The sequence below is a fragment of the Zootoca vivipara genome, chromosome 4 (assembly GCF_965207765.1).
Source record: "Zootoca vivipara chromosome 4, rZooViv2.hap1.1, whole genome shotgun sequence".
NCBI lineage: Eukaryota > Metazoa > Chordata > Lepidosauria > Squamata > Lacertidae > Zootoca > Zootoca vivipara.
The window spans coordinates 100,568,648-100,595,959 of NC_142587.1; the positions used below are offsets into that span (position 1 = coordinate 100,568,648).

Here is a 27,312-nt window from a genome sequence, read left to right on the forward strand (position 1 = left end):
GGGACCTTTTCACCACGGAGGTTTGCAGTTGGAATTGGGGGAACTGCTGATTCATAGAATCATAGAAACGTAGAGTTGGAAGGGACCCCAAGGGTCATCTAGTCCAACCCCCTGTGATGCAAGAATCTGAACTAAAGCATCCATGGCAGATGGCCATCCAGCCTCTGCCTAAAATCACCACCTCCTGAGGGAGACCATTCCCTTGTTGAACAGCTCTTACTGTCAGATAGTTGAGTTAGGTAGCTGTGTTGGTCTGACGCAGTCAAAATAAATTAAAAAATTGTCCAGTAGCACCTTAGAGACCAACTAAGTTTGTTCTGGGTATAAGCTTTTGTGTGCATGCATCTGAAGACGTGTGCATGCGCTCGAAAGCTTATACCCAGAACAAACTTAGTTGGTCTCTATATTTTGTCAGATAGATCTTCCTGATGTTTTGTTGCAATCTCCTTTCTTGTAACTTTAAGCCATTGGTTCAAGTCCTATTCTTCAGAGCAGGAGAAAACAAGCTTGTTCTGCCATCCTTAAGACAGCCCTTGAGATATTTGAAGATGGCTATCATATCTCCTCACAGTCTCTACCCATATCTCCTAGGGTAGCTTTTCAGTATGGAGGTTCACATTTGGAATTGAGGGGGAAACTATTGGTTCCCACTCTCATTTTGCATTAGAAAACCACAGATGATCAAGCCAAGAGTTGGACATTGACACACACCCAAGTTCATTTTTATTTTATTTTATTGGTTTTTCAATTATTATGTTTTATTATACTTACTTACACCTGTACAACATAAACTTAAATTCATTGTTACCAATAAACTAATACATTTAAAAACACACAAAAAAAACATTTTGACAATAAATTTTCTTCCAAAGCAATGCAGGAAGCTATGTTAGACTCTATTGCCAATTTCAGCTAGTCGGGGGGGGCAATAGTGAGGCTCTCACTGCACATTCCATTAAACGAATAGCATGAGACAGTGATGAGATTGGGTTTTCCCTTCTCTCCCGGTCCATGATTCATAAGAACATGAGAAGAATCTGCTGGATCAGGCCAGTGCCCATCTAATCCAGCATCCTGTTCTCACAGTGGCCACCCAGATGCCCATTATCGGAAACCCGCAAGCAGGATTCAAACACAAGAGCCCTCTCCCTTCCTATCGTTTCGAAGAAACTGGTGCATGTGGAGCACAGCCATAAAGGCTAGTAGTCGTCGATAACTCCCTCCTCCATGAATCTCACTGTCTAACCCTCTTTTCAAGTCATCCAAGTTGGTGGCCATCACTGCCTCCACCAAACCTTCAACAAGCCTGCTGTACCAGAACTGGATGTGGAGACTGCAGCCGAATGAGACACAGCTCTAGGCACAATTTTGGTGCCACTGAATTTGAGACCCAAAGGTCTGCCACTGTGGGGCCTTCAGGGCCAGTCTCAAAGACTTGGCAGTTTCTGAAGTAACCTGGTCATAAGCCACCTGTCAGAATGCTCCTCCTAGCACGACTGTGTGCTGCTGTGGCATCCTTCCATATAGAGGCTGGGTAGGGAGGGGTAAGGGAAGATGGTAAGAGAACAGAAACCAGCTTTGTGTTGCTGCTGCTGCTCAATAGCTCTGCTTGCTGTGCCCAGTTCCAAAGGGAGTTTCACCCAGCAGTAAAACAATAGATGGGTGAAGAAGTGTGGCGGCTTGATAGCGTCTCCTTTTGCCTCGACAGGTTCGGCAAGTACCACTTCAGACATATGCCTCCCAACCCGGAATGAGACAGAAGTATGCACTGAATCCCAAAGGAAAGAAACCCGAGTGGTTGTGATGCTGCTCTTACTTGGGCAGACTCTGCTGGGGATTGGCGGGGTTCCCATCCAGCCCTTTGGCATCTCATACATTGATGATTTTGCCAGTAAGAGCAACTCCCCTCTCTATATAGGTAAGATGCTAGAAACAAAGGCTAGCTGCCCAGGCTAGTTGTTGTTGTTTAGCTGTTTAGTCGTGTCCGACTCTTTGTGACCCCATGGACCAGAGCACGCCAGGCACTCCTGTCTTCCACTGCCTCCCGCAGTTTGGTCAAACTCATTATTCGTAGCTTTGAGAACACTATCCAACCATCTCGTCCTCTGTCGTCCCCTTCTCCTTGTGCCTCCCATCTTTCCCAACATCAGGGTCTTTTCCAGGGAGTCTTCTCTTCTCATGAGGTGGCCAAAGTATTGGAGCTAGTGCCTTATACCATATAGGCATATTGTCTTGAGTTGTGACCTGCAATGCACCTGAAAATGGGTGAAGGAGAGCCTTGAGCCAAGGAAAGAAGAAATAAAGCAGTGGTTCTGAAACAGATTGTCTGGTTGGACCTCAAATGAGAGGCTTATCCACTAATCCTCTTGTTCTGCTGTTTTTCCCTGGGGAAAACCGCTTTTCAGCACTCACTCAGAACAAATGGCAATTCGAGTTTTCCCCAGATGGATGTTTGTTCCGATTGAGCGCTAAAGAGCTGGTTTTCCCTGCGAAAGGAGTGGAGCAAGGGGGAAGAGACTGAAAGCATGGAACAACTGGAAGTGTGGACAAGCCCAAAGGCCAAACTAGAGGTGTTGCTGAAGTTAATGTGAATAGCCGGGAGGAGGGATTTTCATCAGGCCTGCAGTGAGTAAGGAGTTAAACCTTTTCTTCTCTGCTGCAGCCCCAACAAAAATTTCTCCCCTGTCGCAGCCCCTGCAAAATGATTTACAAAACCAGCAGTCTAAGCATAAAATCAAAACATAAAATAAATATAATCATGAAATAAAACAGCTGGCAGTATATGAACCTTGGAGTGGGTGCTACGGTTGAACATGAGGCTGCAAGAGGCCTGTCAGAAGTCTGGCTTTGGGTTTACTTTACTTTTGGGGTTGAAAGGGACCCTTATCCCCAGGCAATGGTCGTGTGTGTGTGTGTGTGTGTGTGTGTGTGTGTGTGTGTGTGTGTGTGGCTTTTTCTAGGTGCTCTCCTTCCCTTGAGTAGTTGCTGACTGTGTTTGTGATTTTTTTTTCCTTTTTACTACCAGGTCTTTACTTAACAGGAAGCTTCCTACTACCACCACCATACTAAATTTACCTTTTATTGCCAGCCTGGACAGGAATTTGCCACCATTTGGTTGGGTGGGGGTACAGCAGCCTCTGTCTAGAAATTGTAAAACGTGGCACGGGCTTGCCACTGACCTGGATATGCATCTGCACATACACTGAGCCATTTCTAAGACTGGGATGATGCATACATACCCAAACCGAATATCAACCAGGGTTGAAAATCCCCTTGACAAGAGCGAGTTGTGTGAATCCACCTCATTATTCCAACCCCCCTTAGAGGGTAAACTGCTTAAAGATTTTGCCACAATCAGGGCGGTATATGCAGTAAATGTTAAATAAACTCGTTGGGACAAATTTTGAAAGATGCTTAGTGGGCTTGCTACTTGAGCAGAAGTTCTGTTTTCTTTTTTACAGGAATCCTCTTTGCTGCAACTACAATGGGTCCTGCATTAGCATTCATAGTGGGGGCAGCTACATTGCGCTATTTTGTTGACATTGATAAAATGTCCTCAGGTGAGTTAATAAATGTTCTGTGTGAGCATCTTTGTGAGTGAGTAAATCTCGCAGACACAGAGGGAAGGAAGTGTGGGCCAGAATTTGTGCTTCTGCTCTGATGTCTATCACTATGTCTGGTAATTGTGTTGTTCTTCTTTGGCGATCCCTTCTAGCCGAGTAAGATTGTCTTCCATAAACACGGTTTTAACAATGAGTCTGCAAGTGAATGTGTACTTAGCTTAAGTCAGCACTACTGACCTTCCTGTGTCTCAGAGTGGAGGTTTATGACTTCAGTCCTATCTAAGCCACCAGGGTTCAGATTTCATAGAACAACATACACAAAGACAGGCAAGCAAATGGAATCTGCTAGTGTAGGAGCTGGGTTTAAAACAGGCACCCCCAAACTTCGGCCCTCCAGATGTTTTGGACTACAATTCCCATCTTCCCCGACCACTGGTCCTGTAAGCTAGGGATCATCTGGAGGGCCGCAGTTTGGGGATGCCTGGTTTAAAAGAACCATGGCTCACTGAGCGAATGATGTCCTTCACAGGAAGCCACTACAAAATGTGCAGGATTATAGGATGCCAACCACAGTTTAAAATGAAGATATTTGTGTCCTGACCCCATAGACATGCATAGCACATTTCACTAGGGAGTTCACCCAGGGATTTTTTTCCCCTCTAAAAGGCAAACTTTAATTGAACTCATAATCATAAAATATATTATTTTTATTCACCAAACAAACAAAAGAAACTAAAACTTAGCTAAGCACTGGTTTTTAAATTAAATTAACAACTAAACTTTCCCTGAAAAATACCAACTTTAAAATGAGACAACAAAATATTATTTTGCTGTAGAGATATCAGGTGTTGCTGTAGTGATACAGTCAGTTTTCATGTTCTTTATCTTTAACCAGATAATGAGCTAACCCCCCCCCCCAATTGAGCAAAACAGATTAAATTTTCTTCATCTTCCTGTTCTAGAGAATGAGATGTCACTCACCAGGTGTAAGCAAAATGTGGTGAGTGGCGCTTTGATGGAGACAGAGCCATGCAACAGAGAGAGATGCAGGCAGAAGAAAAAGGTCAGAATGGATCTGCAGCTTCCACCTGCGCCGCTTCCAGAGACAGACACAGTCAGAAGCCACAGATCTATTTCAGCCTTTTTATGCCTTAAAAAGTGGTATAAAAGCAAATCTGGATGAGCCTGAGTCTATGTTCCTGGCAAAAGGGGTAGGCAGCTGTTGAGGCCTCTGAGAGTTGTGCTATGAGTCACCAAAGCACCGGTGTATCTTTGAGCTCTTCCATGTACTCTGTGTTTCAGCGGACATTCACATTAATAACAAAGATCCACGATGGGTTGGAGCCTGGTGGCTCGGTTTCATAATTTCCGCCAGCGTGGTCGCCATCGCTTCAATACCTTATTTCTTCTTTCCAAAAGAGCTGCCTAGAGAGGTAAGGACACGCTTGAGAAGAGCTATTCTCAAGGCACGATCTCTTTCCTCTTGAAATGGAAAGTAAGGCAATTCAAAACACTGGCGCATGAGCCACTACGGCTTAGTGCGTAGGGTGCTGGGCTTGGACCAGAGAGATCTGAATCCAGTTTCATGCCCTCCTGTAAAACAACCTTGGTGCTCTAGGGCCAAGCCCTGTCTCAGTCTAACCTTTCTATCCCACAGGGTTGTGGACATAAAGAGAGAGGGAAACCCTGTGTATGCCATCTGAGTACCTTGGAGAAAGGGCAAAGTTTTGCTCTGTTTACTTGTGTGGTGTGCTCTCCATCTTGGGTTTACAGCTGTCATGTCTGGCTGAACAGGCCCAATGTGGCAGTGAATGTTCAGGAACATTCTTGGTTCCTGGGACAGAGCAGATCCCAAGCAGATCACACCTCCGAGTGGACAAGTGAGTGTCTGTCAAGAGGCTGTCAGGAGAAGGCAGGTTCATTCACAGGTCAGGAAAAGCACTTGAGATGCAAAGTGCAAGTAACCTTTTTATTCACAAAAGTAAAAACACAACAGAGTTCATCTAGGCTGGTCTTCTCTTGTTGAAGATGTTGCTGCTGGAACTGGCATCTGGCCTCTCCTTCTCTCTCTAGCCCCCTCACTCTAGACTCCTCCAAAGCAGCAGTGGACTGTGACGAGGAGGAAGGATTCCTTTTGGGGCCTGTCTGGCCCGTTGCTCAACCACGTGCAGGACTCTCTGTGATTTGGGTGTCAGTGGAGGAGGAGAGCTAGCTGGAGCAACTGAAGTAGCATCTGGCTCCTCTCTCTCAGAGCCTGCGCTCACACTAAGACTCCTGGCGCCCAGCCCTGTCCTGAAATGGCTTTCTTCTTCTGACCCCCGCCCCCCATGTTCACTCAAACCTCCTGCTTCTATGACCTCCCAGCTTGTCCCTTCCACAGACTGGTCCTCCAGGTCCTACCACCACTGTCCTCCTTCCTCTGTGTCATTCCTTGGTGGCTCTTGGGCAGGCAGCACCCAACACTCTTCCTCATCCCGCCAATCCCTGACAGTGTCCATCTGTCAGGCAGCCTTCCCTAGACCTCTTGATACCCAGCCAGACCTTTTACCGTCAAGGTGCTACTTGAGCATCAAACGGGAGACAGAACTCGTCACAGTTGGAGCACACAGTGAAGGTCGTGCCAGGCCCTGGCTGGGACTGACAGCAGGATAGACTGGGCATGAACTGTTACCAACTCCCAGGAATAATAATGCAGGAACTGAAGAACTGGCCAGGCAAGGCACAAAGGCAGAGCCCTTCGATGGTAGCCGTTCGATGGTAACGCTCGCATCTGGGCGTTCAGGGAAGAAGCAGAAGCAGAAAGGAAAGCAGCACACTCATAAATGATGACTTTGCACATTTACATCTTGTCTACATTTTTAACGCAATGACCATGTTTCACAAAAGTGGGTTGGGTGAGTGGACTTGTGCAGGTTTGGGAAGCAGGCAGATTGAAGAATCAAGACATAGACAAGCATTCAAGCATTCAGACAAGCCATTTGTTGTTGTTTTTTAAAAATATATTTTTATTGATTTTCCAATAGCAGCCTCATTATAACAATACCAATTTTATTCAACTAATACAATTATTAATGCCAATTATTCTGATGTCAAAATATACAATTTAATCAAACTGGCATCCCAACATGCTAGATTTGATTACTTCATTCTTCAACATTTTTCCTGCATTCCAAAATCTTAATAATTTCCATTATTTTCCATTTAGATACAGTATAATAATCCCTTATATAAGACCTACAATCTTGTGATTTCATTCATGTTGGTATGTTAGGTAATTTATAAAGTTCCAAGTGAAGAACTCTACCTGTAATCCTTATTCTTTCTTGCGTGTGACAGTTTCCACCCCCACCCCCCATTATGTTTTCCCGACCATATATGGTGTTATATCCTGCATTACTACAACTGTTGATGGTTCCCATTATGTCTCGGGAGAAGCGTTTATCTCACAGTTTCCAAAAGTCACTGCATCACTTTGTCAAGCCGCCGTCACCATTTTTCCAGCCTAGGAAGAACGGTCTGAATTCAGACTGCAAATAGTTAATCCAAAAGCTTCTATTCCCGCAGCTGGTAGACTCCTTTCCTCCCTGCTGCTGATTTATGGCCAATTACCCTTATCTCAAACACATTCCTTTGTGGATAAAGGAGGTTAGAGAGGACTGTGCTCCATATTTTCAAAGCATAGCGTTTCCCCCTCCCTTCCCTCTCAGTTCCTTTCTCTCACGCATGTGCAGTTCCAGTTTTGTTAAATTCCATATTTACATTCCAATTTCTTCCTTCCGCACTTGTACAGATTTCTTAAAAAAAAAAAAAGAAATACCTGCTTTCAGGGGAGGGTTGCCATATCATAAATGTAGATAAAAACTTTGAAATCAGCAAACCGTGGGCTCCTCTCCCCGCACCGTCTCTTTCACCAAATTAAATCCCCTCTCAATCTAAACCTTTTAAATCCTTGTAGCTGGGCTCATTTTCACAGTTTCTTATCTCATCATCTCTAGAAGGTGCCTGTAGTTTATTCCAGTTAAACAAACCTAATTAGCAGGATAACCTGTGCTTCCAAGAAAGGGATTGGGGGGGGCAGGCGGTCGTGGCAGCCAGAGTACTCCATGCACCCAGTGCCTTTGCCTGCCCTCGCATTCCATGAAGAAGAGAGCGCCAGACCGCCGGGCAAACTGTGGGTGAGAGCAAGGTCCCTATTCTTATCAAAGAGGAGTGCAGAAAATGTAATTCCCCCATCATTTTCTGATTATCTCCGTCTGTCTCGGCCCAGGGTGTTGGTAGAGGCGCCCATCCCCTGGCACACAGGAAACAGGAAGCCCAGACAAGCCATTCATGAGTAGGTACACCGTCAAAATTCAAGTCATGAAGGTGGAGGCAGGTGTGAGTCTCACGACAAAGTGTGTTTGCCATGTGGCAGAAGGATGGCTGAGTTTATCTTTGTGTCCTGTGTGAGAGACAAGGAAGGCCCAAACCGTTTTGCTGCTTAAAGTGGAGGAGAAAATGGTGCCTCCACAAACCACGTACAGAAGACCAGTCATTGAATATTACTTCATCACTGGCAAATAGTGTCCTCCTCTACACTTGAGGGCAGCAGACTAGCTTAGGGAACACAGAGCAGGCACATCAGTTCTGTTCATCTCCTGGCCTTCAGAACCTGCCACCTGAGGTGGCCACCCCACTTTGGCTAATGGTAGGGCCAGCCCTAGGGACGTGGGTGGCGCTGTGGTCTAAACCACTGAGCCTCTTGGGCTTGTCAATCAGAAGGTCGGCGGTTTGAATCCCCATGGCGGGGTGAGCTCTCGTTGCTCTCTCCCAGCGCCTGCCAACCTAGCAGTTCAAAAGCACACCAAAGACTGCAAGTAGATTAATAGGCACCGCTCCGGCGGGAAGGTAAACGGTATTTCTGTGTGCTGCTCTGTTTTCGGTGTTCTGTTGTGCCAGAAGCGGCTTAGTCATGCTGGCCACAAGACCCGGAAAAACTGTCTGTGAACAAACGCTGGCTCCCTCAGCCTGTAAAGCGAGATGAGCACTGCAACCCCAGAGCCGTCTGCAACTGGACTTAACTGTCAGGGGTCCTTTTTAACTTTTTTTAGGGCCAGCCCTGGTGAGAGAACACCAGGAAGAGGAACACTGAAGCAAAGAAAGAAAGGTGATGAGTCACAGATATATATCTAATCCAGAGGCATTCTTGGAGAAGGTGAAGGTTGGCTGTGAAGGGTGGCGGTAGGGGAAGTCTCATAATTTGTTTGCTAAGTTGCTTCCCCCTTCGTTATGAGCAGTTTCTCCAAAAGATCAGATCAGGCAAACACAATCTTCTGCTGAGGCGGAAATGCTTGCTTTTGCGAGCTCTGCGGAGTGATCGCTGGCAAACAGTTCACTGCAAGAAGCGTGGAGGAGAAGCAGCGTTTTGAAATGAATTGCTCTTTTCCAGTGAGACATAAAGCCAAGACCCTGGTCGCGCCTGATTGTTAACAATCCCTTGGCATGCGCTGTAAGAGCACCAGTGATAAGTTTTGATGTCCTGGCCACTTCCCAAGCTGGGTAATTGCTTTTTTTCCTGCCTCCGCTCCACCTGCATTTCTCAGTAGAAGCCTCAGCCCAAGTGGCCTGCAAAGTTTCATCATGATGCAAGAAGCCCCAAAGGAATGTCCTGTGTGACAGTCATGGTTTCCTCCTCGTGGGGAGGGGTCAAACTGAAGCTGAGGCAGTGGTAGGGGGAGACAGATGCTTAACCCTTCCCTGCCCCTCTGGTTTTCTGATGCAACTGCTTCCCCCAACTGCATTCCAGACATGTTTACCCTCACAAGCCCTTGTAGGGTAAAGTTACCAGATTCCCCACCCCCCCTAAAGAATCCAGGGACACTTTAAGAGAGAGAGGGAAAAAATGTTATTTAAAAAAGTAGTAATCTCTTCTGTGGTCTCCTCTGTCGCACGGCCTTGCTCTGAGCCCCGGCTTGCTCTCTTGGGCGCTAGCCACCATGGAGTAGGCTTGGGTCGGGCCTGGGCTCGGCCACGTATCCTTGCCCTCCTGGTGCTCTCCTACCTCTGCAAGGTTGGGGCTCCCCTCTTTTTTTCTCCTTCCTCTTTCTCTCTCTTCCTTCTCCTCTCCTCCTTCTCCCTGCATCGGCTCCAGGGTTTTCCTGGCCCTGGAGCGCCACTGGGCTGTCGGCCGGGTGGCTGGGCGCTCTCGCACCCGGCTTGATTCGGGTCGTTGGGGGGGGGCTGTCAGGGGTTCCCCCTCAGCAGTGGCAGCAGCAGCAGTCTCGGTAGCCTGGAGCCAGCTTGGTAGTGCAGTCGGCTCTGGCTGGCTTCAGGAGCTGCTCGGTAGTCGTGGCGCCTGCCATTTTGCCTTGCCGGAAGTCCCCATATGATGTGTCTTGTGCCGTTGAACCAATCACGCAACATTCATTCCCTACTACGGTAATAAATCTACAACACTTAAAATATAAATCCAGGGACATTAAATGAAATCCGGGGACATTCCGGGGATAGATTTTGTCCAGGGACAGATTTGTAAATACGGGGACTGTCCCCGGGAAACGGGGACGTCTGGTAACCATATTGTAGGGGTCGGGGTGAGCAGCAGTAGAGGAAAGAAGTGATTTCAGGAGACAGGCAGCAGGTGGAGAGGGGGTTAAGCATTCTCACCTGCTGCTTCTCCAAGTCTCTTCCTCCTGATGCTGCTTCCCAGAACAAGCCATTGTGAGGGTTTATACATATACAGAAACTTCTATGTAATGAGTGTTTTAGCTCTCATAGTAAACAGGGCCGGCTCTAGGTAGACCCCCGGTGGTGTGGTGCGCCGGGCCGGTAGGCAGGGCGCCGCACGGAAACCATGCTGCGCCCTGCGAGGGCGGGGGCGCCGGAGCGATCTCCGCCCCTCAGCATCAGGGCGTGCGACCTGCTCGAGACCGCCCTGATAGTAAACCAACTGTACTTGTACCGGCCAGTTTCAGCATTCAGCTACTAAGTGCCATGAAGCTGAGAGCCAGGCTAGCTAAATGTCACCTCACCAGAAAGACAAAGCAGGCATTAACCTCTCCAAAGAAGGATATTTAAATGGCGCTTTTCTGCCTTTAAGTGGAGTGCTGACTTTGCTGCATCCATTTGATTTTATGCCATGCTATTTGCGCATAGTCAAATTGATTTGCCCCTAGGGAATCTTGGGGACAGGGCCCGTCCATTTTAACAAAGTCCACAGAGGAGATCCAATAGCCTTAACAAAGAGAAGGACAAAAACTCTCTTCTAGCCTTTTCCTTGGCAAAATAGCGGATTTGAGGAGAACAAGATTACAAAAGCAGCAGAGTGATAAAAGGATGTTTTCTGTCAGTGATCTCACTGAGTCTTCGGATTTCAATCTCCCTTTCTTGGGCCAGGTTATTAAGCAGGCGGTTATGGACCAGGGTGTTCTTGGAGGAAACTTATTTTCTAGATCCATTTCAATTGGGGTTTAGGCCCAGTTTTAGCACAGAAACTGCTTTGGCCAGTGATGGCGAACCTATGACACATATGTCAGACGTGACACGCAGAGCCCTCACTGCTGGCACGCGCCCCATCGGCCCATTCGCGCTATTGTTGTCCCCCCCCCCCCAAATTTGTTCTCCCGCTCCTCCTCACACTACAGCTTGTCTCCGCTGTTAAAACCCGGATCCTTTTGTTGTTGTTGCTGGTAGCCAGAGATTGGTTTTTTAACCCTTTCTGTGCTGTTTTTCCTGGCGCTTTGGCAGACTATGATTGGGTGTAACAACGTTTGTTTTTTAACTCGTTCTGTGCTGGTTTTTGGGCGCTTTGGCAGACTATGTCGGTGCTGCGTGTTAGTTCCAGCAAAGATATTATTCGTCATTTATTTCTGTTCTCTTTCCCCCCTAAAAAGCGCAGCAGCTTTGGGGCACCCCCCCCCCAAAAGCAAAGCAACTTTTGCACCCCCCAAAAAACCTCCAAAACTTTGGTCAGCAGCTCCCCTCCAAAAGCTCAACAACTCTGGGCACTTTGTGATAAATAAATAAGGGTTTTTTGGTTTGGTTTGGTAAAATAATTAGTTTTTGGTTTATTAAATACAGTTATATATTACAATTATAAATTTTTGTTATTTAAACTATAAATATCACGAAATTATGTTTTTTTCTCTCGAAGTGACACACCACCCGAGTTATGCTAGGTTTTTTGGCGAATTTTGACACACCAAGCTCAAAAAGGTTGCCCATCACTGGCTTTGGCCATTCTATATGATGACCACCGTTGGGAGGGAGACATGGGAAATGTGTCTTTGTTAATTCTCCTTGACCTCTCAGCAACTTTTGATACCACCAGCCATGATATCCTTCTGGAGTAGCTGTCTTGAGTTGAGGTGGCGGTGGCACTGCTTTGTGGTTCCAGTCCTACTTGGGTGATGCTTGGGGAGTGCTCTTCAGCTCCACGGAGCCTTCAGTGTTGAGTTCTTCAAGGCTCAATTTTATCCCCTAGGACAGGGGTGGCCAACTCCAAAGAGACTGCGATCTACTCACAGAGTTAAAAACTGGCAGTGATCTCCCCCCTTTTGGGAGGTTCAGGTCAGAGTTGTTGACATTTTTTTTAGGAAAGAGGAAGGCCCATTTTTAGGGGTTCAGGACAGAGTTGTTGAGATTTTTTAGGAAGGAGGAAGGCCAATTTTTTTAGGGGTTCAGGACAGAGTTGTTGAGTTTTTCTGAGGCGGGAGAAAAGCCCTGTTTTAGGGGGTGAAGGGCTAAAATGTTGAGCATTTTTAGGGAAGCCAGAGTTGTTGAGGTTCTGTTGGATGTGCCTGCCCTAGGAGGTTTAACATCTACATGAAACCACTAGGCGGGGTCATCCAGAGCTTTGGAGTAAGTTGTCAGCAGTACGCTGATGACACAACCGCTCTACCTCTCCTTTACATCTGTAGGTGGGGCAGTGGATGTGCTGGACTGCTGTCTTGTCTTGCCCCAGTAATGGACTGGATGAAAGCCAACAAACTGAAGCTCAATCCCGATAAGACCGAGGCATTATTAGGGGGCAGTTCCTTAGCCTGGATGGATGGGAAGTTGCCTGCTCTTTATGGGGTTACCCTTCCTCTGAAGGAGCAGATTCGTAGCTTGGGGGTGGGTACTCCTGGATCCCAAGGCAAATACAACGGTGGGTGGGTTTGCTGACTTTTTTCCTGGATGCCCCCCCCTTAAATATATCTTTTTTGGGTCAAATGTGTAAAAGCTGAAATTGTACAGGTTAAATGGATGGAAGCTGTGAGTTGACTGTGTGTGTGTGTGTGTGTGTGTGTGTGTGTGTGTGTGTGTGTGTGTGATATCCCTGCTGAAAATGTCTATGGAAATCTTTGGGTGGGTTTAGATCAGACTGAAGCAGAGTGCAGTTAGCTAATCCAGTAGAAAATGATTTGAATCCGCCAGCTGCTAAACTATCAGATTAAGAGGGCCAGCCAACGCCTATAATGGAAACTGATAAAATACTAAGTGTGCGGTGGGCCCAGTCTTATTCAACATCTTTATCAATGACTTGGATGATGGGCTTGAGGGCATCCTGAGCAAGTATGCAGATGACACCAAATGGAAACAAAATGATTTTTAACAGGGAGAAATGTAAAGTACTACACTTGGGCAAAAAAATTAAAAATTAAAGGCACAAATACAGGATGGGAGACACCTGGCTTGAGAGCAGTACATGTGAAAAGGATCTAGGAGTCTTGGTAGACCACAAACTTGACATGAGTCAACAGTGTGATGCAGCAGCTAAAAAAGCCAATGCAATTCTGGGCTGCATCAATAGGAGTATAGCATCTAGATCAAGGGAAGTACCGGTAATAGTACCACTGTATTCCGCTCTGGTCAGACCTCACCTGGAATACTGTGTCCAGTTCTGGGCACCACAGTTCAAGAAGGATACTGACAAGCTGGAACGTGTCCAGAAGAGGGCAACCAAAATGGTCAAAGGCCTGGAAACTATGCCTTACGAGGAACGGCTTAGGGAGCTGGGTATGTTTAGCCTGGAGAAGAGAAGGTTAAGGGTTGATATGATAGCCATGTTCAAATATGTAAAAGGATGTCATATAGAGGAGGGAGAAAGGTTGTTTTCTGCTGCTCCAGAGAAGCGGACACGGAGCAATGGATTCAAACTACAAGAAAGAAGATTCCACCTAAACATTAGGAAGAACTTCCTGACAGTAAGAGCTGTTCGGCAGTGGAATTTTCTGCCAAGGAGTGTGGTGGAGTCTCCTTCTTTGGAGGTCTTTAAGCAGAGGCTTGACAGGCATATGTCAAGAATGCTTTGATGGTGTTTCCTGCTTGGCAGGGGGTTGGACTGGATGGCCCTTGTGGTCTCTTCCAACTCTATGATTCTATGAAACAGTGGGTTGGGGTTGGGTGGCAAAGGAGGTGTAGGAAAATGGGAAACAGCAGTAGGATGTAATTCTGACTGAAGGGAGGAATAAAAAGTGAGGTTGAGTTCATCTGAGTTTGGGAGTAAGATTGACAAATTGGACTACGGGGATACCAAAGCCCAACTTTGTGCAGGATTCTTGCTTTGGTAGACCGATCCAGAGGTTTCCCAATAATTTTAATGTTTCTTTATTTATTGCATTTACCGGTATATTCCCCACCCCCCATTTTCTCCAAGGAGCTCAAGGTGGCATACGTGGTTTATTCCCCTCCTCATTATTATTTTTCCCCAGCAAGGACTTGTTAATTGAGCAGACATTTTACAATTAGAATTCCATAAGAGTTTCACTTTTGGAGCTTTAAGAAAAACACCCATTTGTTTAATGTAAAAACTGTCTGACAAAAGAGCACCCCGGCCTGTTCTTCCATTTTCTATCCAGCTGTTAAGGTACCTTTAGCACCAGACAGAGCTTATTTGCCTAAATTGCTGATTCCTTTTCAGGCTTGTAGATTGTCTAGTAGCACTTTTCAAGCAGATTGTTTTTCCTAGCTGCGTCCTCCTCATTTAATCCCCAGAAAGGCCCTGTGTTTAGGCTGAGAGGCAGTAGCTGGTCCAAGGCCACCTGTGAGCTTTATGGCCAAGCGGGGATTTGAAAGCTGCTCTCCCAGGTTCTAGTCTGACCCTCTGACTACTATACCATACTGACTCGTGTTTATGTCTAATGCAATGTCACTTGCCCATTTCTAGGAAGAGTTGCCCCAGAACAGCCCTTCGGAACCTCAAAACAACGACTTGCTACCTGCAAAAAGTAACCAAAAAGAACTGAAAGACTACACTCTGAAAGAGTTCCTCAAAAGTAAGCTTGTGTTTATTTGCCCATCTAGAAGCCCTACTCTGCTCTGCTTACCCAAGTTATGAAGCCTACACATGTCTTGGTTCACACATTACACAGGCACCCATGTTTCCCCATGTAGGCATGAATGTTTGGGCTATTTGCTCCAGATTTTGTTGCACACCACAGAGGTTGCTGCACTCACTTAATTACTTGAGATTAAGTATTTTGGGTTTGGACCACACGAGGACAGAGAGATAGCGAGATCTAGGAAATGAAGATGATGGAGAGAGAAAAGCAATGGCAGTAATTAACTGTTCCAGATAATGGAGAGAAAGGGGGGTTGGTTTCCTGCGGTCTCAAGTAAGCAGCTTTAGAACCCATCCAAGTTGAATCAAAGATCCAAAACTTCATGCTCAATTACTTGGTTTCTGTTTGTTTAATTTGTTTCGCGACTGCAGGGAGCAGTGCTCCCCACAGATCTTCATTGCCCATTATGGACTGATATAATACCCAAACACTTTTGGCCTTCAGTTTAAAAATGAATGAATTTCTTCCTTCGGTCTTCCAGGTTGCTGTTTCTATACCTTACCTGTTATTGTGTCTTCTGGTTGCTGCATTTATTTGTCTGTTTGTTTGTTCTTGCACATCAACAATCAGTACCGAGACTAAGTTCACTGTTGTGTTGTTTAGTTATGTATGTTGTGTTTGCTATTATGTATTCTTATTTGTCCAGGAAAATTTCAATTGAAATCCATTTATATTTGTATAAAAGATAGGTTTTCCAGGGAGCACGCTAATGTTCCTTTAAGTTTCATGATTAAACTGCTATAACATAGAGAAGAGGCAGAGTGATGGGAAGAGGCAGTAAGGTGAAGGGAGGACTATGAGAGCTGAGGAGGTCCACTCACATGGGCATCCAAGAAGGTGGCGTTGTTGTTGTTGTTGTTGTTGTTGTTGTTGTTGTTGTTGTTGTTGTTAATCCCCCGCCCATCTGGGTTTCCCCAGCATATCTAAAAACATAATTAAAACATCAAACATTAAAAACCTTCTGATACAGAGCTGCCTTCAGATGTCTTCCAAAAGTTGTGTAATTCTTTATCTCCTTGACATCTGAAGGAACGCCACCACTAGTGAGAATGCAGAGAACAGACTTTTGCAGGGCTTCTTGAGCAGGAATGGCTGAATGCAAGTTTCAGTTCTCACGTTCTCATTTTTCCAGTCTGAAGTTCAGTTCTAATTTCTGCAGCAGCCTGCAGATTTGTTGTTGTTGTTGTTTTTAAATCCCTTTGAAAACATTTTAGTGTAGGAAAAAATTAAGGGCAGATTTCTGCTAATAAACACATTTTTGTCTGTGTTTTGGCTAATATGCACTTTTCTGCAAGCATTTCCCCATGCTATAATAATGCATCTCCATGTTATTTTTACTAATGTATGCATTTTATGCACATTTCACCCAACATATGCATTATTGTACATACATATTATTTGGTTGGGTAATTGAATCGCAATTTTTTTTTAAAAAAATTGTAAATTTCTAAGGATGGCTGTGGTTTGGTTCACATATTGGTCTGAGAACTGGGAATTACATAGTTTCTCATTGAAATCATAGTATCATAGAGTTGAAAGGGACCCCGAGGGTCATCTAGTCCAACCCCCTGCAATGCAGGAATCTCAGCTAAAGCATCCACGACAGATGGCCATACAACCTCAACTTAAAAACCTCCAAGGAAGGAGAGTCCACCACCTCCCAAGGGAGATGATTCCACTCTCACTGTCAGAAGGTTCTTTCTGATCCAAATAGAATTGAATTTCTCCTCCATCCCTATTCTTGGGGGGGGGGGCGTCTCCAAGAGAAATGATGGCTACATTCTGGATCTAGTTACATAAGAATCAGAAAACCTATCCAGGTTACCAAGATCCCATATGGGAGAAGGTAGAGAAATTTCCCGCGAAATGTATATTGAGGCTTGATGCCATCACTACTGAAGTTGCTTTTTTCAGAATTAATAACTGGATCTGCAAACAATAGATACAGTAAATTTTCTAATTAGGCCAGCATGTGGTAGACAATGTGAACATTCAGACTTACACTGCTGCTGTGGAAGGAGGTTTGGCTGAAATCACTATGGCTTCTTCCAGTTCCTTCGTAATGGCGCTGGGTCCATTCGCTCAGGGCAAAATAGGATTGTGGAGAATTCCAACTGAACGGATCTCCTCAGTAATACCGGGCAGATTTTAACCAGCCACCAGACTACTAATCTGCATCATGATAAAGCGATAAAGGGCCAAAGATGAGCCTATAACTTTCGCCACAATTGCAGGAGGGGGAGCGGGATTCCAGACACTCTGTAAAACTGCAGCTTTAAAGCTCTGTTGGGATGCAGCATACTTAAAATTGATTTAGGGATCTGTTATCAGGCAGAGTAATGGGGAACATTCACTGTCCGGTCCAATAAAGCACTCTCTTTCTCCTCCGGATTAAGCTAAATGCCCTGTTCCTACTTTTAGCCTAGCAAGTTTTATTTCCATCAGATAACAATATGCTTCCAATCTGCCACCGTTGTTAATCAGCCAGGGAGGACAAATTCCAGAGAGAGAGAGAGAGAGAAATCACTGTGCAAAGCTTTCTACTGCAATAGAGGAATGCTTTATCAGCTGAACTGCAAAAGACTCTTGGGCTGGGGAGTTGTTGTTGGTTTTTTATACAGTGGTACCTTGGTTTACGAACTTAATCCGTTCCGGAAGTCCATTCTTAAACCAAAGCGTTCTTAAACCAAGGTGTGCTTTCCCGTAGCAGTGGGGGACTCAATTTACAAATGGAACACACTCCGCAGGAAGCAGAACATGTTCCGCTTCCAAGGCAAAGTCCGCAAACCAAAACATCTACTTGCGGGTTTGCAGCATTCTTAATCCAAGTTGTTCATAAACTAAGCCAAGGTACCACTGTATCTTCGTTTTAGATCCTGTTATGATTCATGTGGAAATTGTTCAGTTTGGTTATATATATTTTTAATGTTTTGCTTACGGTTTATGACTACTTTTGTTGAAGTTGTGTGTGTGTGTTTTTTCATGTTGTAGGCCGCCTTGAGCATTGTTTGAGTTGTGGAAAGGCCACATACAAATAAAATGATGTCTGATGAACTGCCAAGGAACAACATCTTGTACATGGCAGAAGTCTTGGGGGGGGGATGTTGTTGACTGCAAAGTCTGCTCATGTGCGGGGTGGCCTGACTCGTTGGGCCATGTCATCATCCTCTGTGGATCAAGAGTCTCAAGCAGAAATAAGCTGCCCAGAACTACTGCCACTACTATTTTGCCATTGCAACTTTTCCATGTAGGGAAGTGGGGGCATGTGTCTCTCTGTGTGACCTGGGCTTCCACCTGCTAGGTTTCAGAGCCTTCCTGGCCCAACCACCAGGGAAGTGCTTCTGCTGCAAGCCTTGCAGATTCCCCCCACCCTTTTCTTAGTCACCTTGACAGCGTAACTTACCACATGTCCTCTAAAATGCAAGTTCCTCAAGGGCACGGTGTCCACTGCCATACAAGCCTCAAACACCTCACTTAGCACTCAGTCAGCTCCACTGGTCATAGAATCATAGAATTGTAGCGGTGGAAGGGATCCCCAGGGGTCATCTAGACCAACCCCCTGCAATGCAGGAATCTCAGCTAAAGCCAACTTCTGCTTCAAAATGTCCAAGGAAGGAGAGTCTGTCACCTCCCAAGGGAGACCGTTTCACTGCCAAACAGCTCTTATTGTCAGAAATTTCTTCCTAATATTTGGTCAGAAACTCCTTGTTAGTTAAATCCATTGGTTTTGGCCCTCCCCTCTGGTCAGCAGAAAACAAGCTTGCCCCACCCTCCATGTGACAGCCCTTAAGATATTTGAAGGTGGCGATCCTATCTCCTCTCAGTCTCCTCTTTTCCATGCTAAACATACCCTGTTAGGTCCTTTTAAGCCCCAGCTAGTTTTTCAGTCTGAGCAACAGATTTTGTTGGACAGGCTAAGCTGCCATTCCTTCCCACATATGCATTACGTTGCCGCCCTGTGTTGGCTGCCCGAAACTACCATACTTGCTGTTCAAGACAAAAAAAACCAGTTAGCCGAGTGGCTCCCAAATTTTTTCACACCACTGCCCACTTGGTTCCATAAACCCATACCCAGTTCCCTCTACCCTACCAGATAAAAAACATTATTCACAAAAATGGTGTGCACAACCCACAAAGAATATAATAACACAACAAAATTCAGAATTCAAAACAGTAATTGCAAATTTATTTAAAAGCCAATTAAAACTATTTTTGTTGTTGTTTAGTCGTTTAGTCATGTCCGACTCTTCGTGACCCCATGGACCATAGCACGCCAGGCACCCCTGTCTTCCACTGTCTCCCGCAGTTTGGTCAAACTCATGTTCGTAGCTTCGAGAACACTGTCCAACCATCTCGTCCCTTCATGGATCAATGCCTTGTCGTGGCGAAGGGGCTTGAATAACTCAGAGAAGCTATGAGCTATGCCATGCAGGGCCACCCAAGATGGACAGGTCATAGTGGAGAGTTTTGAGTAAACGTGATCCACCTGGAGAAGGAACTGGCAAGCCACTCCAGTATCCCTGCCAAGAAAACTCCATGGACAAAGACAACAGGCATATAAAACTATTTAGTTTAACTAATTAACTTGATCCAGTGACACCAGTTTTTCAAATTCTGACACTTATTTATACCTCCGGTGTCCCCTTGCCGCTTAGCACCCCCATAGGTATTCCCACTGCCCCCCAGGAGCAGAAGTACCCACTTTGAGAACCGCCGACTTAGTCTGTAGCAGCAAGAAACAGCAACAGAATGCCTATTATTATTATTATTATTATTATTATTATTATTTATAATTTGCTACTCTTTCTTCTGTTGCAGTGTTTCCTGTGGTTTTCATGAGGCTGATGAAGAACCCAATCTTGGTTGTGGTCATCTTGGCTATGGTCAATCTCTCTGGCATGATTGCTGGCATAGCAACTTTCATGGCCAAACTGTTGGAGAGGCAGTTCTCCCTGACAGCATCTGTTGCCAACATGATCCTAGGTGTGTGCTACTTCCTTGTTTCCAGATCTCAAGGTCATTTAGATCCCATTCCTGTCGCGTTTAGTAAGGGGCAGTGTTGTGCCAAATTTTGGCAGTGTTTCGTTTTTTTTCAGGGCAAAAATCATGAGTGGTATTCAGCTAAGTTTTACTCAGGGTAAACCCATTGAAAATCAATGGAGCACTTTGTCAAGAGATGGGAAGGGATTGCACTCTGCATCAGGCAGTGAGCAGTCTTTAGGCCTTTGTTGTAGGGCGTACTTTGTCTCAGTTCATTAGATTCCCAAGAGCCCAGAGGAAAGTAGGGGTGGGCATCCGAGTCTGAGTGTCTACTCAGCCCAGGAATTTGCTTTTCAGTACCAGGCCTGAGCTTTTGACACAAAAAGAACTCCTGGTTTCCTCCCACCCAGATTTCTTTCAGTCGCTATTCTTAAACAACTGGGAATCAGAAACCCTTGTCAATCTGTCACGTGTTTCTGCTGTTGGTTGTATGTGGAATGCCTGCTCTAAAATGACAAATGCGTGCCCAAGAGAAGTGCAGGAATGTGGATGCCGCTGTACAGGCCAAGCCCCCATTTACGAGGGGGTTACGTCCCAAGGCACCGTGCGCATCGGTGAAATCATGTATATTTGAAGCACCATTGGGAAAGACTGCAAACACCCAGTTCCACCCCTTTTTTAAAAGAAGCTACTTTAAAAGAAGCAGGCTGTGGGCAGGGAAAGGTTGTTCTGCTGGTGGATCTCTGCATTGTGTATTTATCTAACAAAATCCACATACCACTTGACTGTAACAAAACCCCTGCAGTTTAAAGAAGGAACAGACAGAGTTATCGCTGCTTTTTTAAAATGCATTTTGTATTTCTGATTTTGTAGTTTTTATGTTGCAAACTGCCCTTCGTATGAAGGTTGGTATACAAATTTAACAAATCACCACCACCTTCCCACAGGAGCTATCAACATCCCGAGTGGCATGTTCGGAATCGCCCTTGGAGGTGCCATAATAAAGAACTGCCGCCTCTCCCTCACCCAGATCGCCCTGATGTGTGTAATCAGCATGGGTCTCTGTACCATCTGTGACGTGCCGCTCTTCTTCTTGGGCTGCCAGACGCAGGAGGTGGCGGGCCTTGACCTTTCTGGAAGGTACACAAGAGTGCCTGTTTTGAGGAAGAACTGTGGGGAAGTTGTCCAGTTTAAGGCCATAAAAGTGTAGGTTAGAAGAAAAAGGAAAGGCTTTAACCGTAGGGATTTTCAGTTGACATGCCTCGATTCCTGGCCCCTTCCTTTAGTCTTCCTTTTTTCTTCGGCGCTCCCCCTCTTTGCCCGTTTTCTGTCTACACCTTGTTATAGGAAAATCCTTGAGTTCACTTGCATTGCCAAACAAAGACAACAGCCAGGAATATAGGAGCAAAATAGCAGCCTGTAGGCCTGATCTTTATTTAGAAGACTGTTGCAGCAACAGGACTTCCAGCCACCACATGGAACAAGCAAGAAGAAGCCCCGAACAAAGAATGGCCCCCTTTTTTATAAGTTTTTTACCCACAACATCCTTAGTGAAGCATCATACGTACATACATCATATATACATCACAGCTGTGTCATAACCTGGGAGGGGTCTTCTGGCAGAAAACTGAGCATCAGGTTTGCCCCCATCCCTACCTTGACCTCCACTTCATACCCATTAAGTACAGTGGTACCTTGGTTCTCAAATTTAATCCATTCCGGAAGTCCGTTCCGAAACCAAAGCCTTCCAAAACCAAGGCAGCTTCCCATAGAAAGTAATGCAAAATGGATTAATCTGTTCCAGACTTTTAATAACAACCCCTAAAACAGCAATTTAACATGAATTTTACTATCTAACGAGGCCATTGATCCATAAAATGAAAGCAATAAACAGTATACTGCAGTCACACAATCAATCAATCAATCAATCAATCAGTAGCTGAACTGGGTTCCACACAATCACAAAAAAACAAAACAAAGAGCCACAAAAACGAAACCACAAAATAAATAGCAAAAACAGACAGACCTCAGCGTAACACTCAGAATGTAAGTGTGGCACTCAAAACGGAAGTGTGGCACTCGAATCTGAGAACGTTCGACTTCTGAAAAAAGTTCGCAAACCGGAACACTTATTTCCAGGTTTGCAGTGTTTGGGTTCCAAGTTGTTTGAGTACCAAGGCGTTTGAGAACCAAGGCACCACTGTAAAACAAAGGCGAGTATGTACATGTTCCTGTTCTCCTGGCCAAGTTAATCACACCTCTTTTGTCTTGACCAAGATCCTAACCAACATATCTTCCATGCAAGAGGTTGCTGGGTATGTGATCTCAGGCTTCAGGGACTATGGCTGCCCACTTCCCAGACTCCCCCCTTGGTAGCCATTCATTTCCTGAACAGAACAAAGTTGGAATGGCACAAATCCGATATTGGAGTGATTTTATATGACTTCCTAAAGTTTTCCCATTGAGCCGGTACATAGATACATTTATCAGTGAACTATTATATTTGGTACATTTGGTAATGTGCAGCAGAGGCCCCTTTGAGTAGAGATGGGGGGAGGGAACTGTGTGATGAAGTGTTTTGTGGGAATATTTGCAGGCATGATTGTGTTTATTTTGGTAGTGGGGGGGTCTGCTGGAGGGGCACCCTCCTGCAACCTTTCTCAAAATTCCTCTCATGCTTCTGCATACTACCTCTGATCTCTGCTGTTTCTCATCAACCCCTATTGCTTTTCTCAGCACTGACCCATTCCTAAGTTTATGTGGGTTTGGGAGTTGTGGTTGTTTAAAAAATGTATGGGATCTAGTCCCAAGATGCTCTATAACAGGCACGGGGCCTGTGGGGCTGAACGCACAGGCTTTTCTCAGCCTTCTGTACAAGTTAAGAGTCACATCTTTTGCACACCCCTCTTCTGCTTCTAGCCACTCCCACCACAGATAGGAAGCCCCCAAGGAGGGGTTGCCCCTGAGGGGCTGTGGCATTTGGACTGAAAAGGGTTCCCCAACATTGCTCTATAGATACTATGATTAATTAAAATGATCAGTTGTTGTCACAGAGGTAGTGAAGGGAAGGAGAGTGGGGAAAGAGAGAGAACCAGGAACCAAGCTTAGCAGAGATTCAAGGCCACCAGAGCAGCAAATTTAGGAATTAAAGGGTGTCTGCAGTATGGAGAAAGTCAGGACTGAGGAAGAAGACTGGAAATGAAAAGGTCCTCTAGAACAGGCATCCCCAAACTTCGGCCCTCCAGATGTTTTGGACTACAATTCCCATCTTCCCCGACCACTGGTCCTGTTAGCTAGGGATCATGGGAGTTGTAGGCCAAAACATCTGGAGGGCCGCAGTCGGGGGCTGCCTGCTCTAGAGCCACAGGTCAGCCTTGTTGCTCAAGCAACAAGGTCGGCTCATAAAGGAAGCTAGGAATATGGAGTCAGGCCAGATCAGGAAGGTTCTAGCCTGAGGGGCTGCAGTTACGCCTCTCAACACATGTTGCAGTGCTCAGCAGTTTCTGGCACTGGGATGCCACCTGCTGTGACATGTGTAAGCATCATGTACAAAGACTCTGTCATGGATGCTTTAGTTGAGATTCCAGCATTGCAGGGGGCTGGGCTAGATGACCCTTGAGGTCCCTTCCAACTCTCTGATTCTGGAAGGAAGGAAGGAAGGAAGGAAGGAAGGAAGGAAGGAAGGAAGGAAGGAAGGAAGGAAGGAAGGAAGGAAGGAAAGCTTTTTGTAATTCATGTGCAAATGCAAGCGGATTTAATCAAGTAAAACTCATACAGTCAGTTGACTATGGTGTCTTGCACTGAATGACAGCCCCAATAAATACTTGCATAAGCCTTTGTCCAAGCGCACGCAAAAATGTCCCAGGCCATGATGCTCTTGCTGACCTAATTCTGTGCTCTTCCTTCTGCAGTTCTGGAATTGAGGAACATGTTTTCGATTGTAACCAAATGTGCAAATGCTCCCCGTCAGCCTTTAACCCTGTGTGCGGTGTGAATGGTATTGAATACATCTCCCCTTGCTACGCTGGCTGCACAGGGCTAGATGTCGATTCCGAAACACAGAGAGTTCTGGTGAGCTTGAAAATGGGCACTGCTAATGTGAAATACAGGGACGCGGGTGGCACTGTAGTCTAAACCACTGAGCCTCTTGTCTTGGGCTTGCTGACCAGATGTTGGCAGTTTGAATCCCTGCAACAGGGTGAGCTCCCATTGCTCAGTCCCAGCTCCTGCCAACCTAGCAGTTTGAAAGCACACCCAAAAGTGCAAGTAGATAAATAGGGACTGTGACAGCAGGAAGGTAAATGGCATTTCCGTGCGCTGCTCTGGTTTTGGTGTTCCGTTGCCCCAGAAGCGGCTTAGTCATGCTGGCCACATGACCCAGAAAAAGCTGTCTGCGGACAAACGCTGGCTCCCTTGGCCAGTAAAGCGAGATGAGCGCCGCAACCCTAGAGTCGTTTGTGACTGGACTTAACTGTCAGGGGTCCTTTAGAATCATAGAATCATAGAGTTGGAAGAGACCACAAGGGCCATCCAGTCCAACCCCCTGCCAAGCAGGAAACACCATCAAAGCATTATTGACATATGCCTGTCAAGCCTCTGCTTAAAGACCTCCAAAGAAGGAGACACCACCACACTCCTTGGTAGCAAATTCCACTGCCGAACAGCTCTTACTGTCAGAGTTTACCTTTAATGTGAAATACACATGAGCCCCACGCTGGGCAAAATATTCCTTCCTTGCAGAGGGTTGAGCTGGGTCCCTTCCAACTCCAGTTCTGTGATTCACACTTTTAGATTAATGGATGCTCCTTCGTCAAGATGGGGGAATGGCAATGGGGAGAAGGGAAGGAGGAGATCAGCCTTAACCTTTCCTCCCACCTCCCCCTGGTACTGTTGCTGTTGTTCCTTCCCTGACTTCCTGCCCGTTCCCTCAGAACTACACCAGTTGCAACTGCGTTGTTGTCGATGGCGGCTATGGATCTGCTTCCCCCGGGAGCTGCAGCTTTCATTGTAGCAAATTCCTGATGCCTTTTGTGACTGTCGCCTCCTTGTCCACGTTCCTGGGGAGCCTCACACACACGCCAGGCTTCGTGCTTGTTCTCAGGTACTTTGTGACATTTAAAAAGAACTTCCTGGGAACATTCGAGCAGTGGCCTTTCTCTGTCAAGGAATCTAGATCAGATGTGTTTGTGGGCTCTGCTGTATTTGAATGCCTGTCCTTCACAAAGGAGAGGGAAGAGATGGTTCGTTTAAAAAACAAACAAAAAACCCCAACAGTTTATGCCATGTTATTTATTGATTAGTGTTCACTGGGCATTACATGGCACTTCACCGACAGACTCCTAGCCCCCAAAGAGCCCAGAGTCTCAACTTTGACAGTGGAAGAAACGCCAGCTATAGGGCAGGAATGGGAGAGGCAAAGGAAGCAACAATATGAATATGAAAAAGTGCAGCTAAATGCTCTCTCTTGAGCAGAGGTCAGCAACCTTTTTCAGCCGTGGGCCGGTCCACCGTCCCTCAGACCTTGTGGGGGGCCGGACTATATTTTGGAAAAAAAATGAACGAATTCCTATGCCCCACAAATAACCCAGAGACGCATTTTAAATAAAAGGACACATTCTTCTCATGTAAAAACACGCTGATTACCGGACCGTCCGTGGGCCACATTTAGAAGGCGATTGGGCCGCATCCGGCCCCCCAGGCCTTAGGTTGCCTACCCCTGCTCTTGAGCTTACCGGTAGTTCAGTGAGGGTGAGGAAGAGGGCATAAGCCTCCTGTGAAAAGTGAGTTTCAGGAAGGATTTTAAGGGAGAGAGCAAGAAGGAAGTGCCACCACAAAATGTTTCAAAAAGAAGTTCCAGGCATTAGGAGCAGCAAGGGAAAGAGAGCAGAATCTCTTCTGAAAAATACACCTTGCACTTCCTCATGTGCAGAAAGCTGGAACTAGGAACTGGAAGGATGTGTCCATTTCAATTCTCTTAGTTGATTTCCCCCCACTTCCAAGCTTAAATTCAGTTTTCCAGATTTCTGCAGCAATTTGCATATATATGGTTATTAAATGCTCATGAAAATTTACCCAATAAAAAAAATTCCTTCCAGCAGCACCTTAAAGACCAACTAAGTTTTTATTTTGCTATGAGCTTTCGTGTGCATGCACACTTCTTTGCACACGAAAGCTCATACCAAAATAAAAACTTGGTTGGTCTTTTTTTAAAAAAATAGAAAATAAATAAATAAAATAAAATAAAAATAAAAATAAAAACTTAGTTGGTCTTTATGGTGCTGCTGGAAGGAATTTTTTTATTTTGTTTCAACTACGTCAGACCAACACGGCTACCTACCTGTAACGAAAATTTACCCACATTCTGTTGTGGACTTCTCCCAATGAGCACATTTTTGCATGCAGTTTCAGGGGCGTAGCCAGGATCAAAACTAGGGGGGGGGCAAGCCATGGTCGTTCAGGGGCGGGGCCAAGGCACGGGAGGGGAGGGGCCACAAAGTGGGAATGTGGGTGGGGCTACAGGGCCAGCGGGCCCGATGACATTGTGGCGGCAGCGGCGGCGGCAGCGGCCACCTTGTGCTTCTGGGACTGGCGGCGGCAGCTACCCTGCTTGGCTGGAGAGGACGGGAGGGTCGGGCAGGCGAGAGGGGGTGGCAGGGCGGGCGAGGGCGGGGCAAGGCATGGCCGCAGCCACGACGGCTCCGAGGCGTTGCTGCATATCAGCATAATATTTCAACCATGGTTCAAGCCCCACCTTAGGAAAAAATTCCTGCATTGCAGGGGGTTGGACTAGATGACCCTTGTGGTCCCTTCCGACTACAATTCTACGATTCTATTGATATATTACCATACCATATGCATCATTCTGCTTTCTTGAATTGTCCTACTCCTAGGCATAGCAGCCAACTCCTAGGGGCCTAGGTGCCTCTCTCCCCCCCCCCAATTACTGGTAAATACCGTATTTGAAAGAGTCATCCCCCCATGTTGATGGGCTTTCTATGTGGGGCTTATCTGCCCCCCCCTGTATTTTATTAAGGATGGAAGAGGGAGGGAAGGAAGGAAGAAATAGAGAGAGGGATAACTCATATTTGTGGGTGCCTCTGGGTGACGCTGTGATGCTGGAACTCTGCATGTACAGGAGCCTTGTAAGCAGCTTTCTCTCTGCTTGATTTACAGCAGGCACGTCCAACAGGTAGATTGTGATCTATCAGTAGATCACTGGATGTCTGTGGTAGATCACTGGTAGGTCACTGGCACCCCTAAAAAAAGCTCACCCAAAATTTTCCTCCTCCCTCAAAAAAGTTGAACTATGACCTGAAGCCCTAAACAAAAAATGGACCTCCCTCCCTCCTAAAAGAAGCTCAACAAGTTTGACCTAAACCCCAAAAAACAGGGCTTCCCTTCCTTAAAAAAACTCAACAGCTTTGACCTGAACCCCCCAAAAGGGGGTAGATCACCCCCCGTTTTAA

The 27,312-nt window shown here is 46.0% G+C and overlaps 1 protein-coding gene across 2 annotated transcripts in view; it reads left to right on the forward strand.

Moving 5' to 3' along the window:
* SLCO2B1 (solute carrier organic anion transporter family member 2B1) overlaps positions 1-27,312 on the forward strand; it is a 48,264-nt gene that overhangs the window by 16,289 nt on the left and 4,663 nt on the right. For both annotated transcript variants that reach the window (XM_060273993.2, XM_060273994.2), the window contains 8 exons: positions 1,709-1,918; positions 3,462-3,560; positions 4,866-4,996; positions 14,692-14,800; positions 19,685-19,849; positions 20,794-20,986; positions 23,758-23,917; positions 24,778-24,947. In XM_060273993.2, the coding sequence (XP_060129976.2) occupies positions 1,709-1,918; positions 3,462-3,560; positions 4,866-4,996; positions 14,692-14,800; positions 19,685-19,849; positions 20,794-20,986; positions 23,758-23,917; positions 24,778-24,947 (1,237 nt within the window). The remainder of the gene's footprint in view (positions 1-1,708; positions 1,919-3,461; positions 3,561-4,865; positions 4,997-14,691; positions 14,801-19,684; positions 19,850-20,793; positions 20,987-23,757; positions 23,918-24,777; positions 24,948-27,312) is intronic.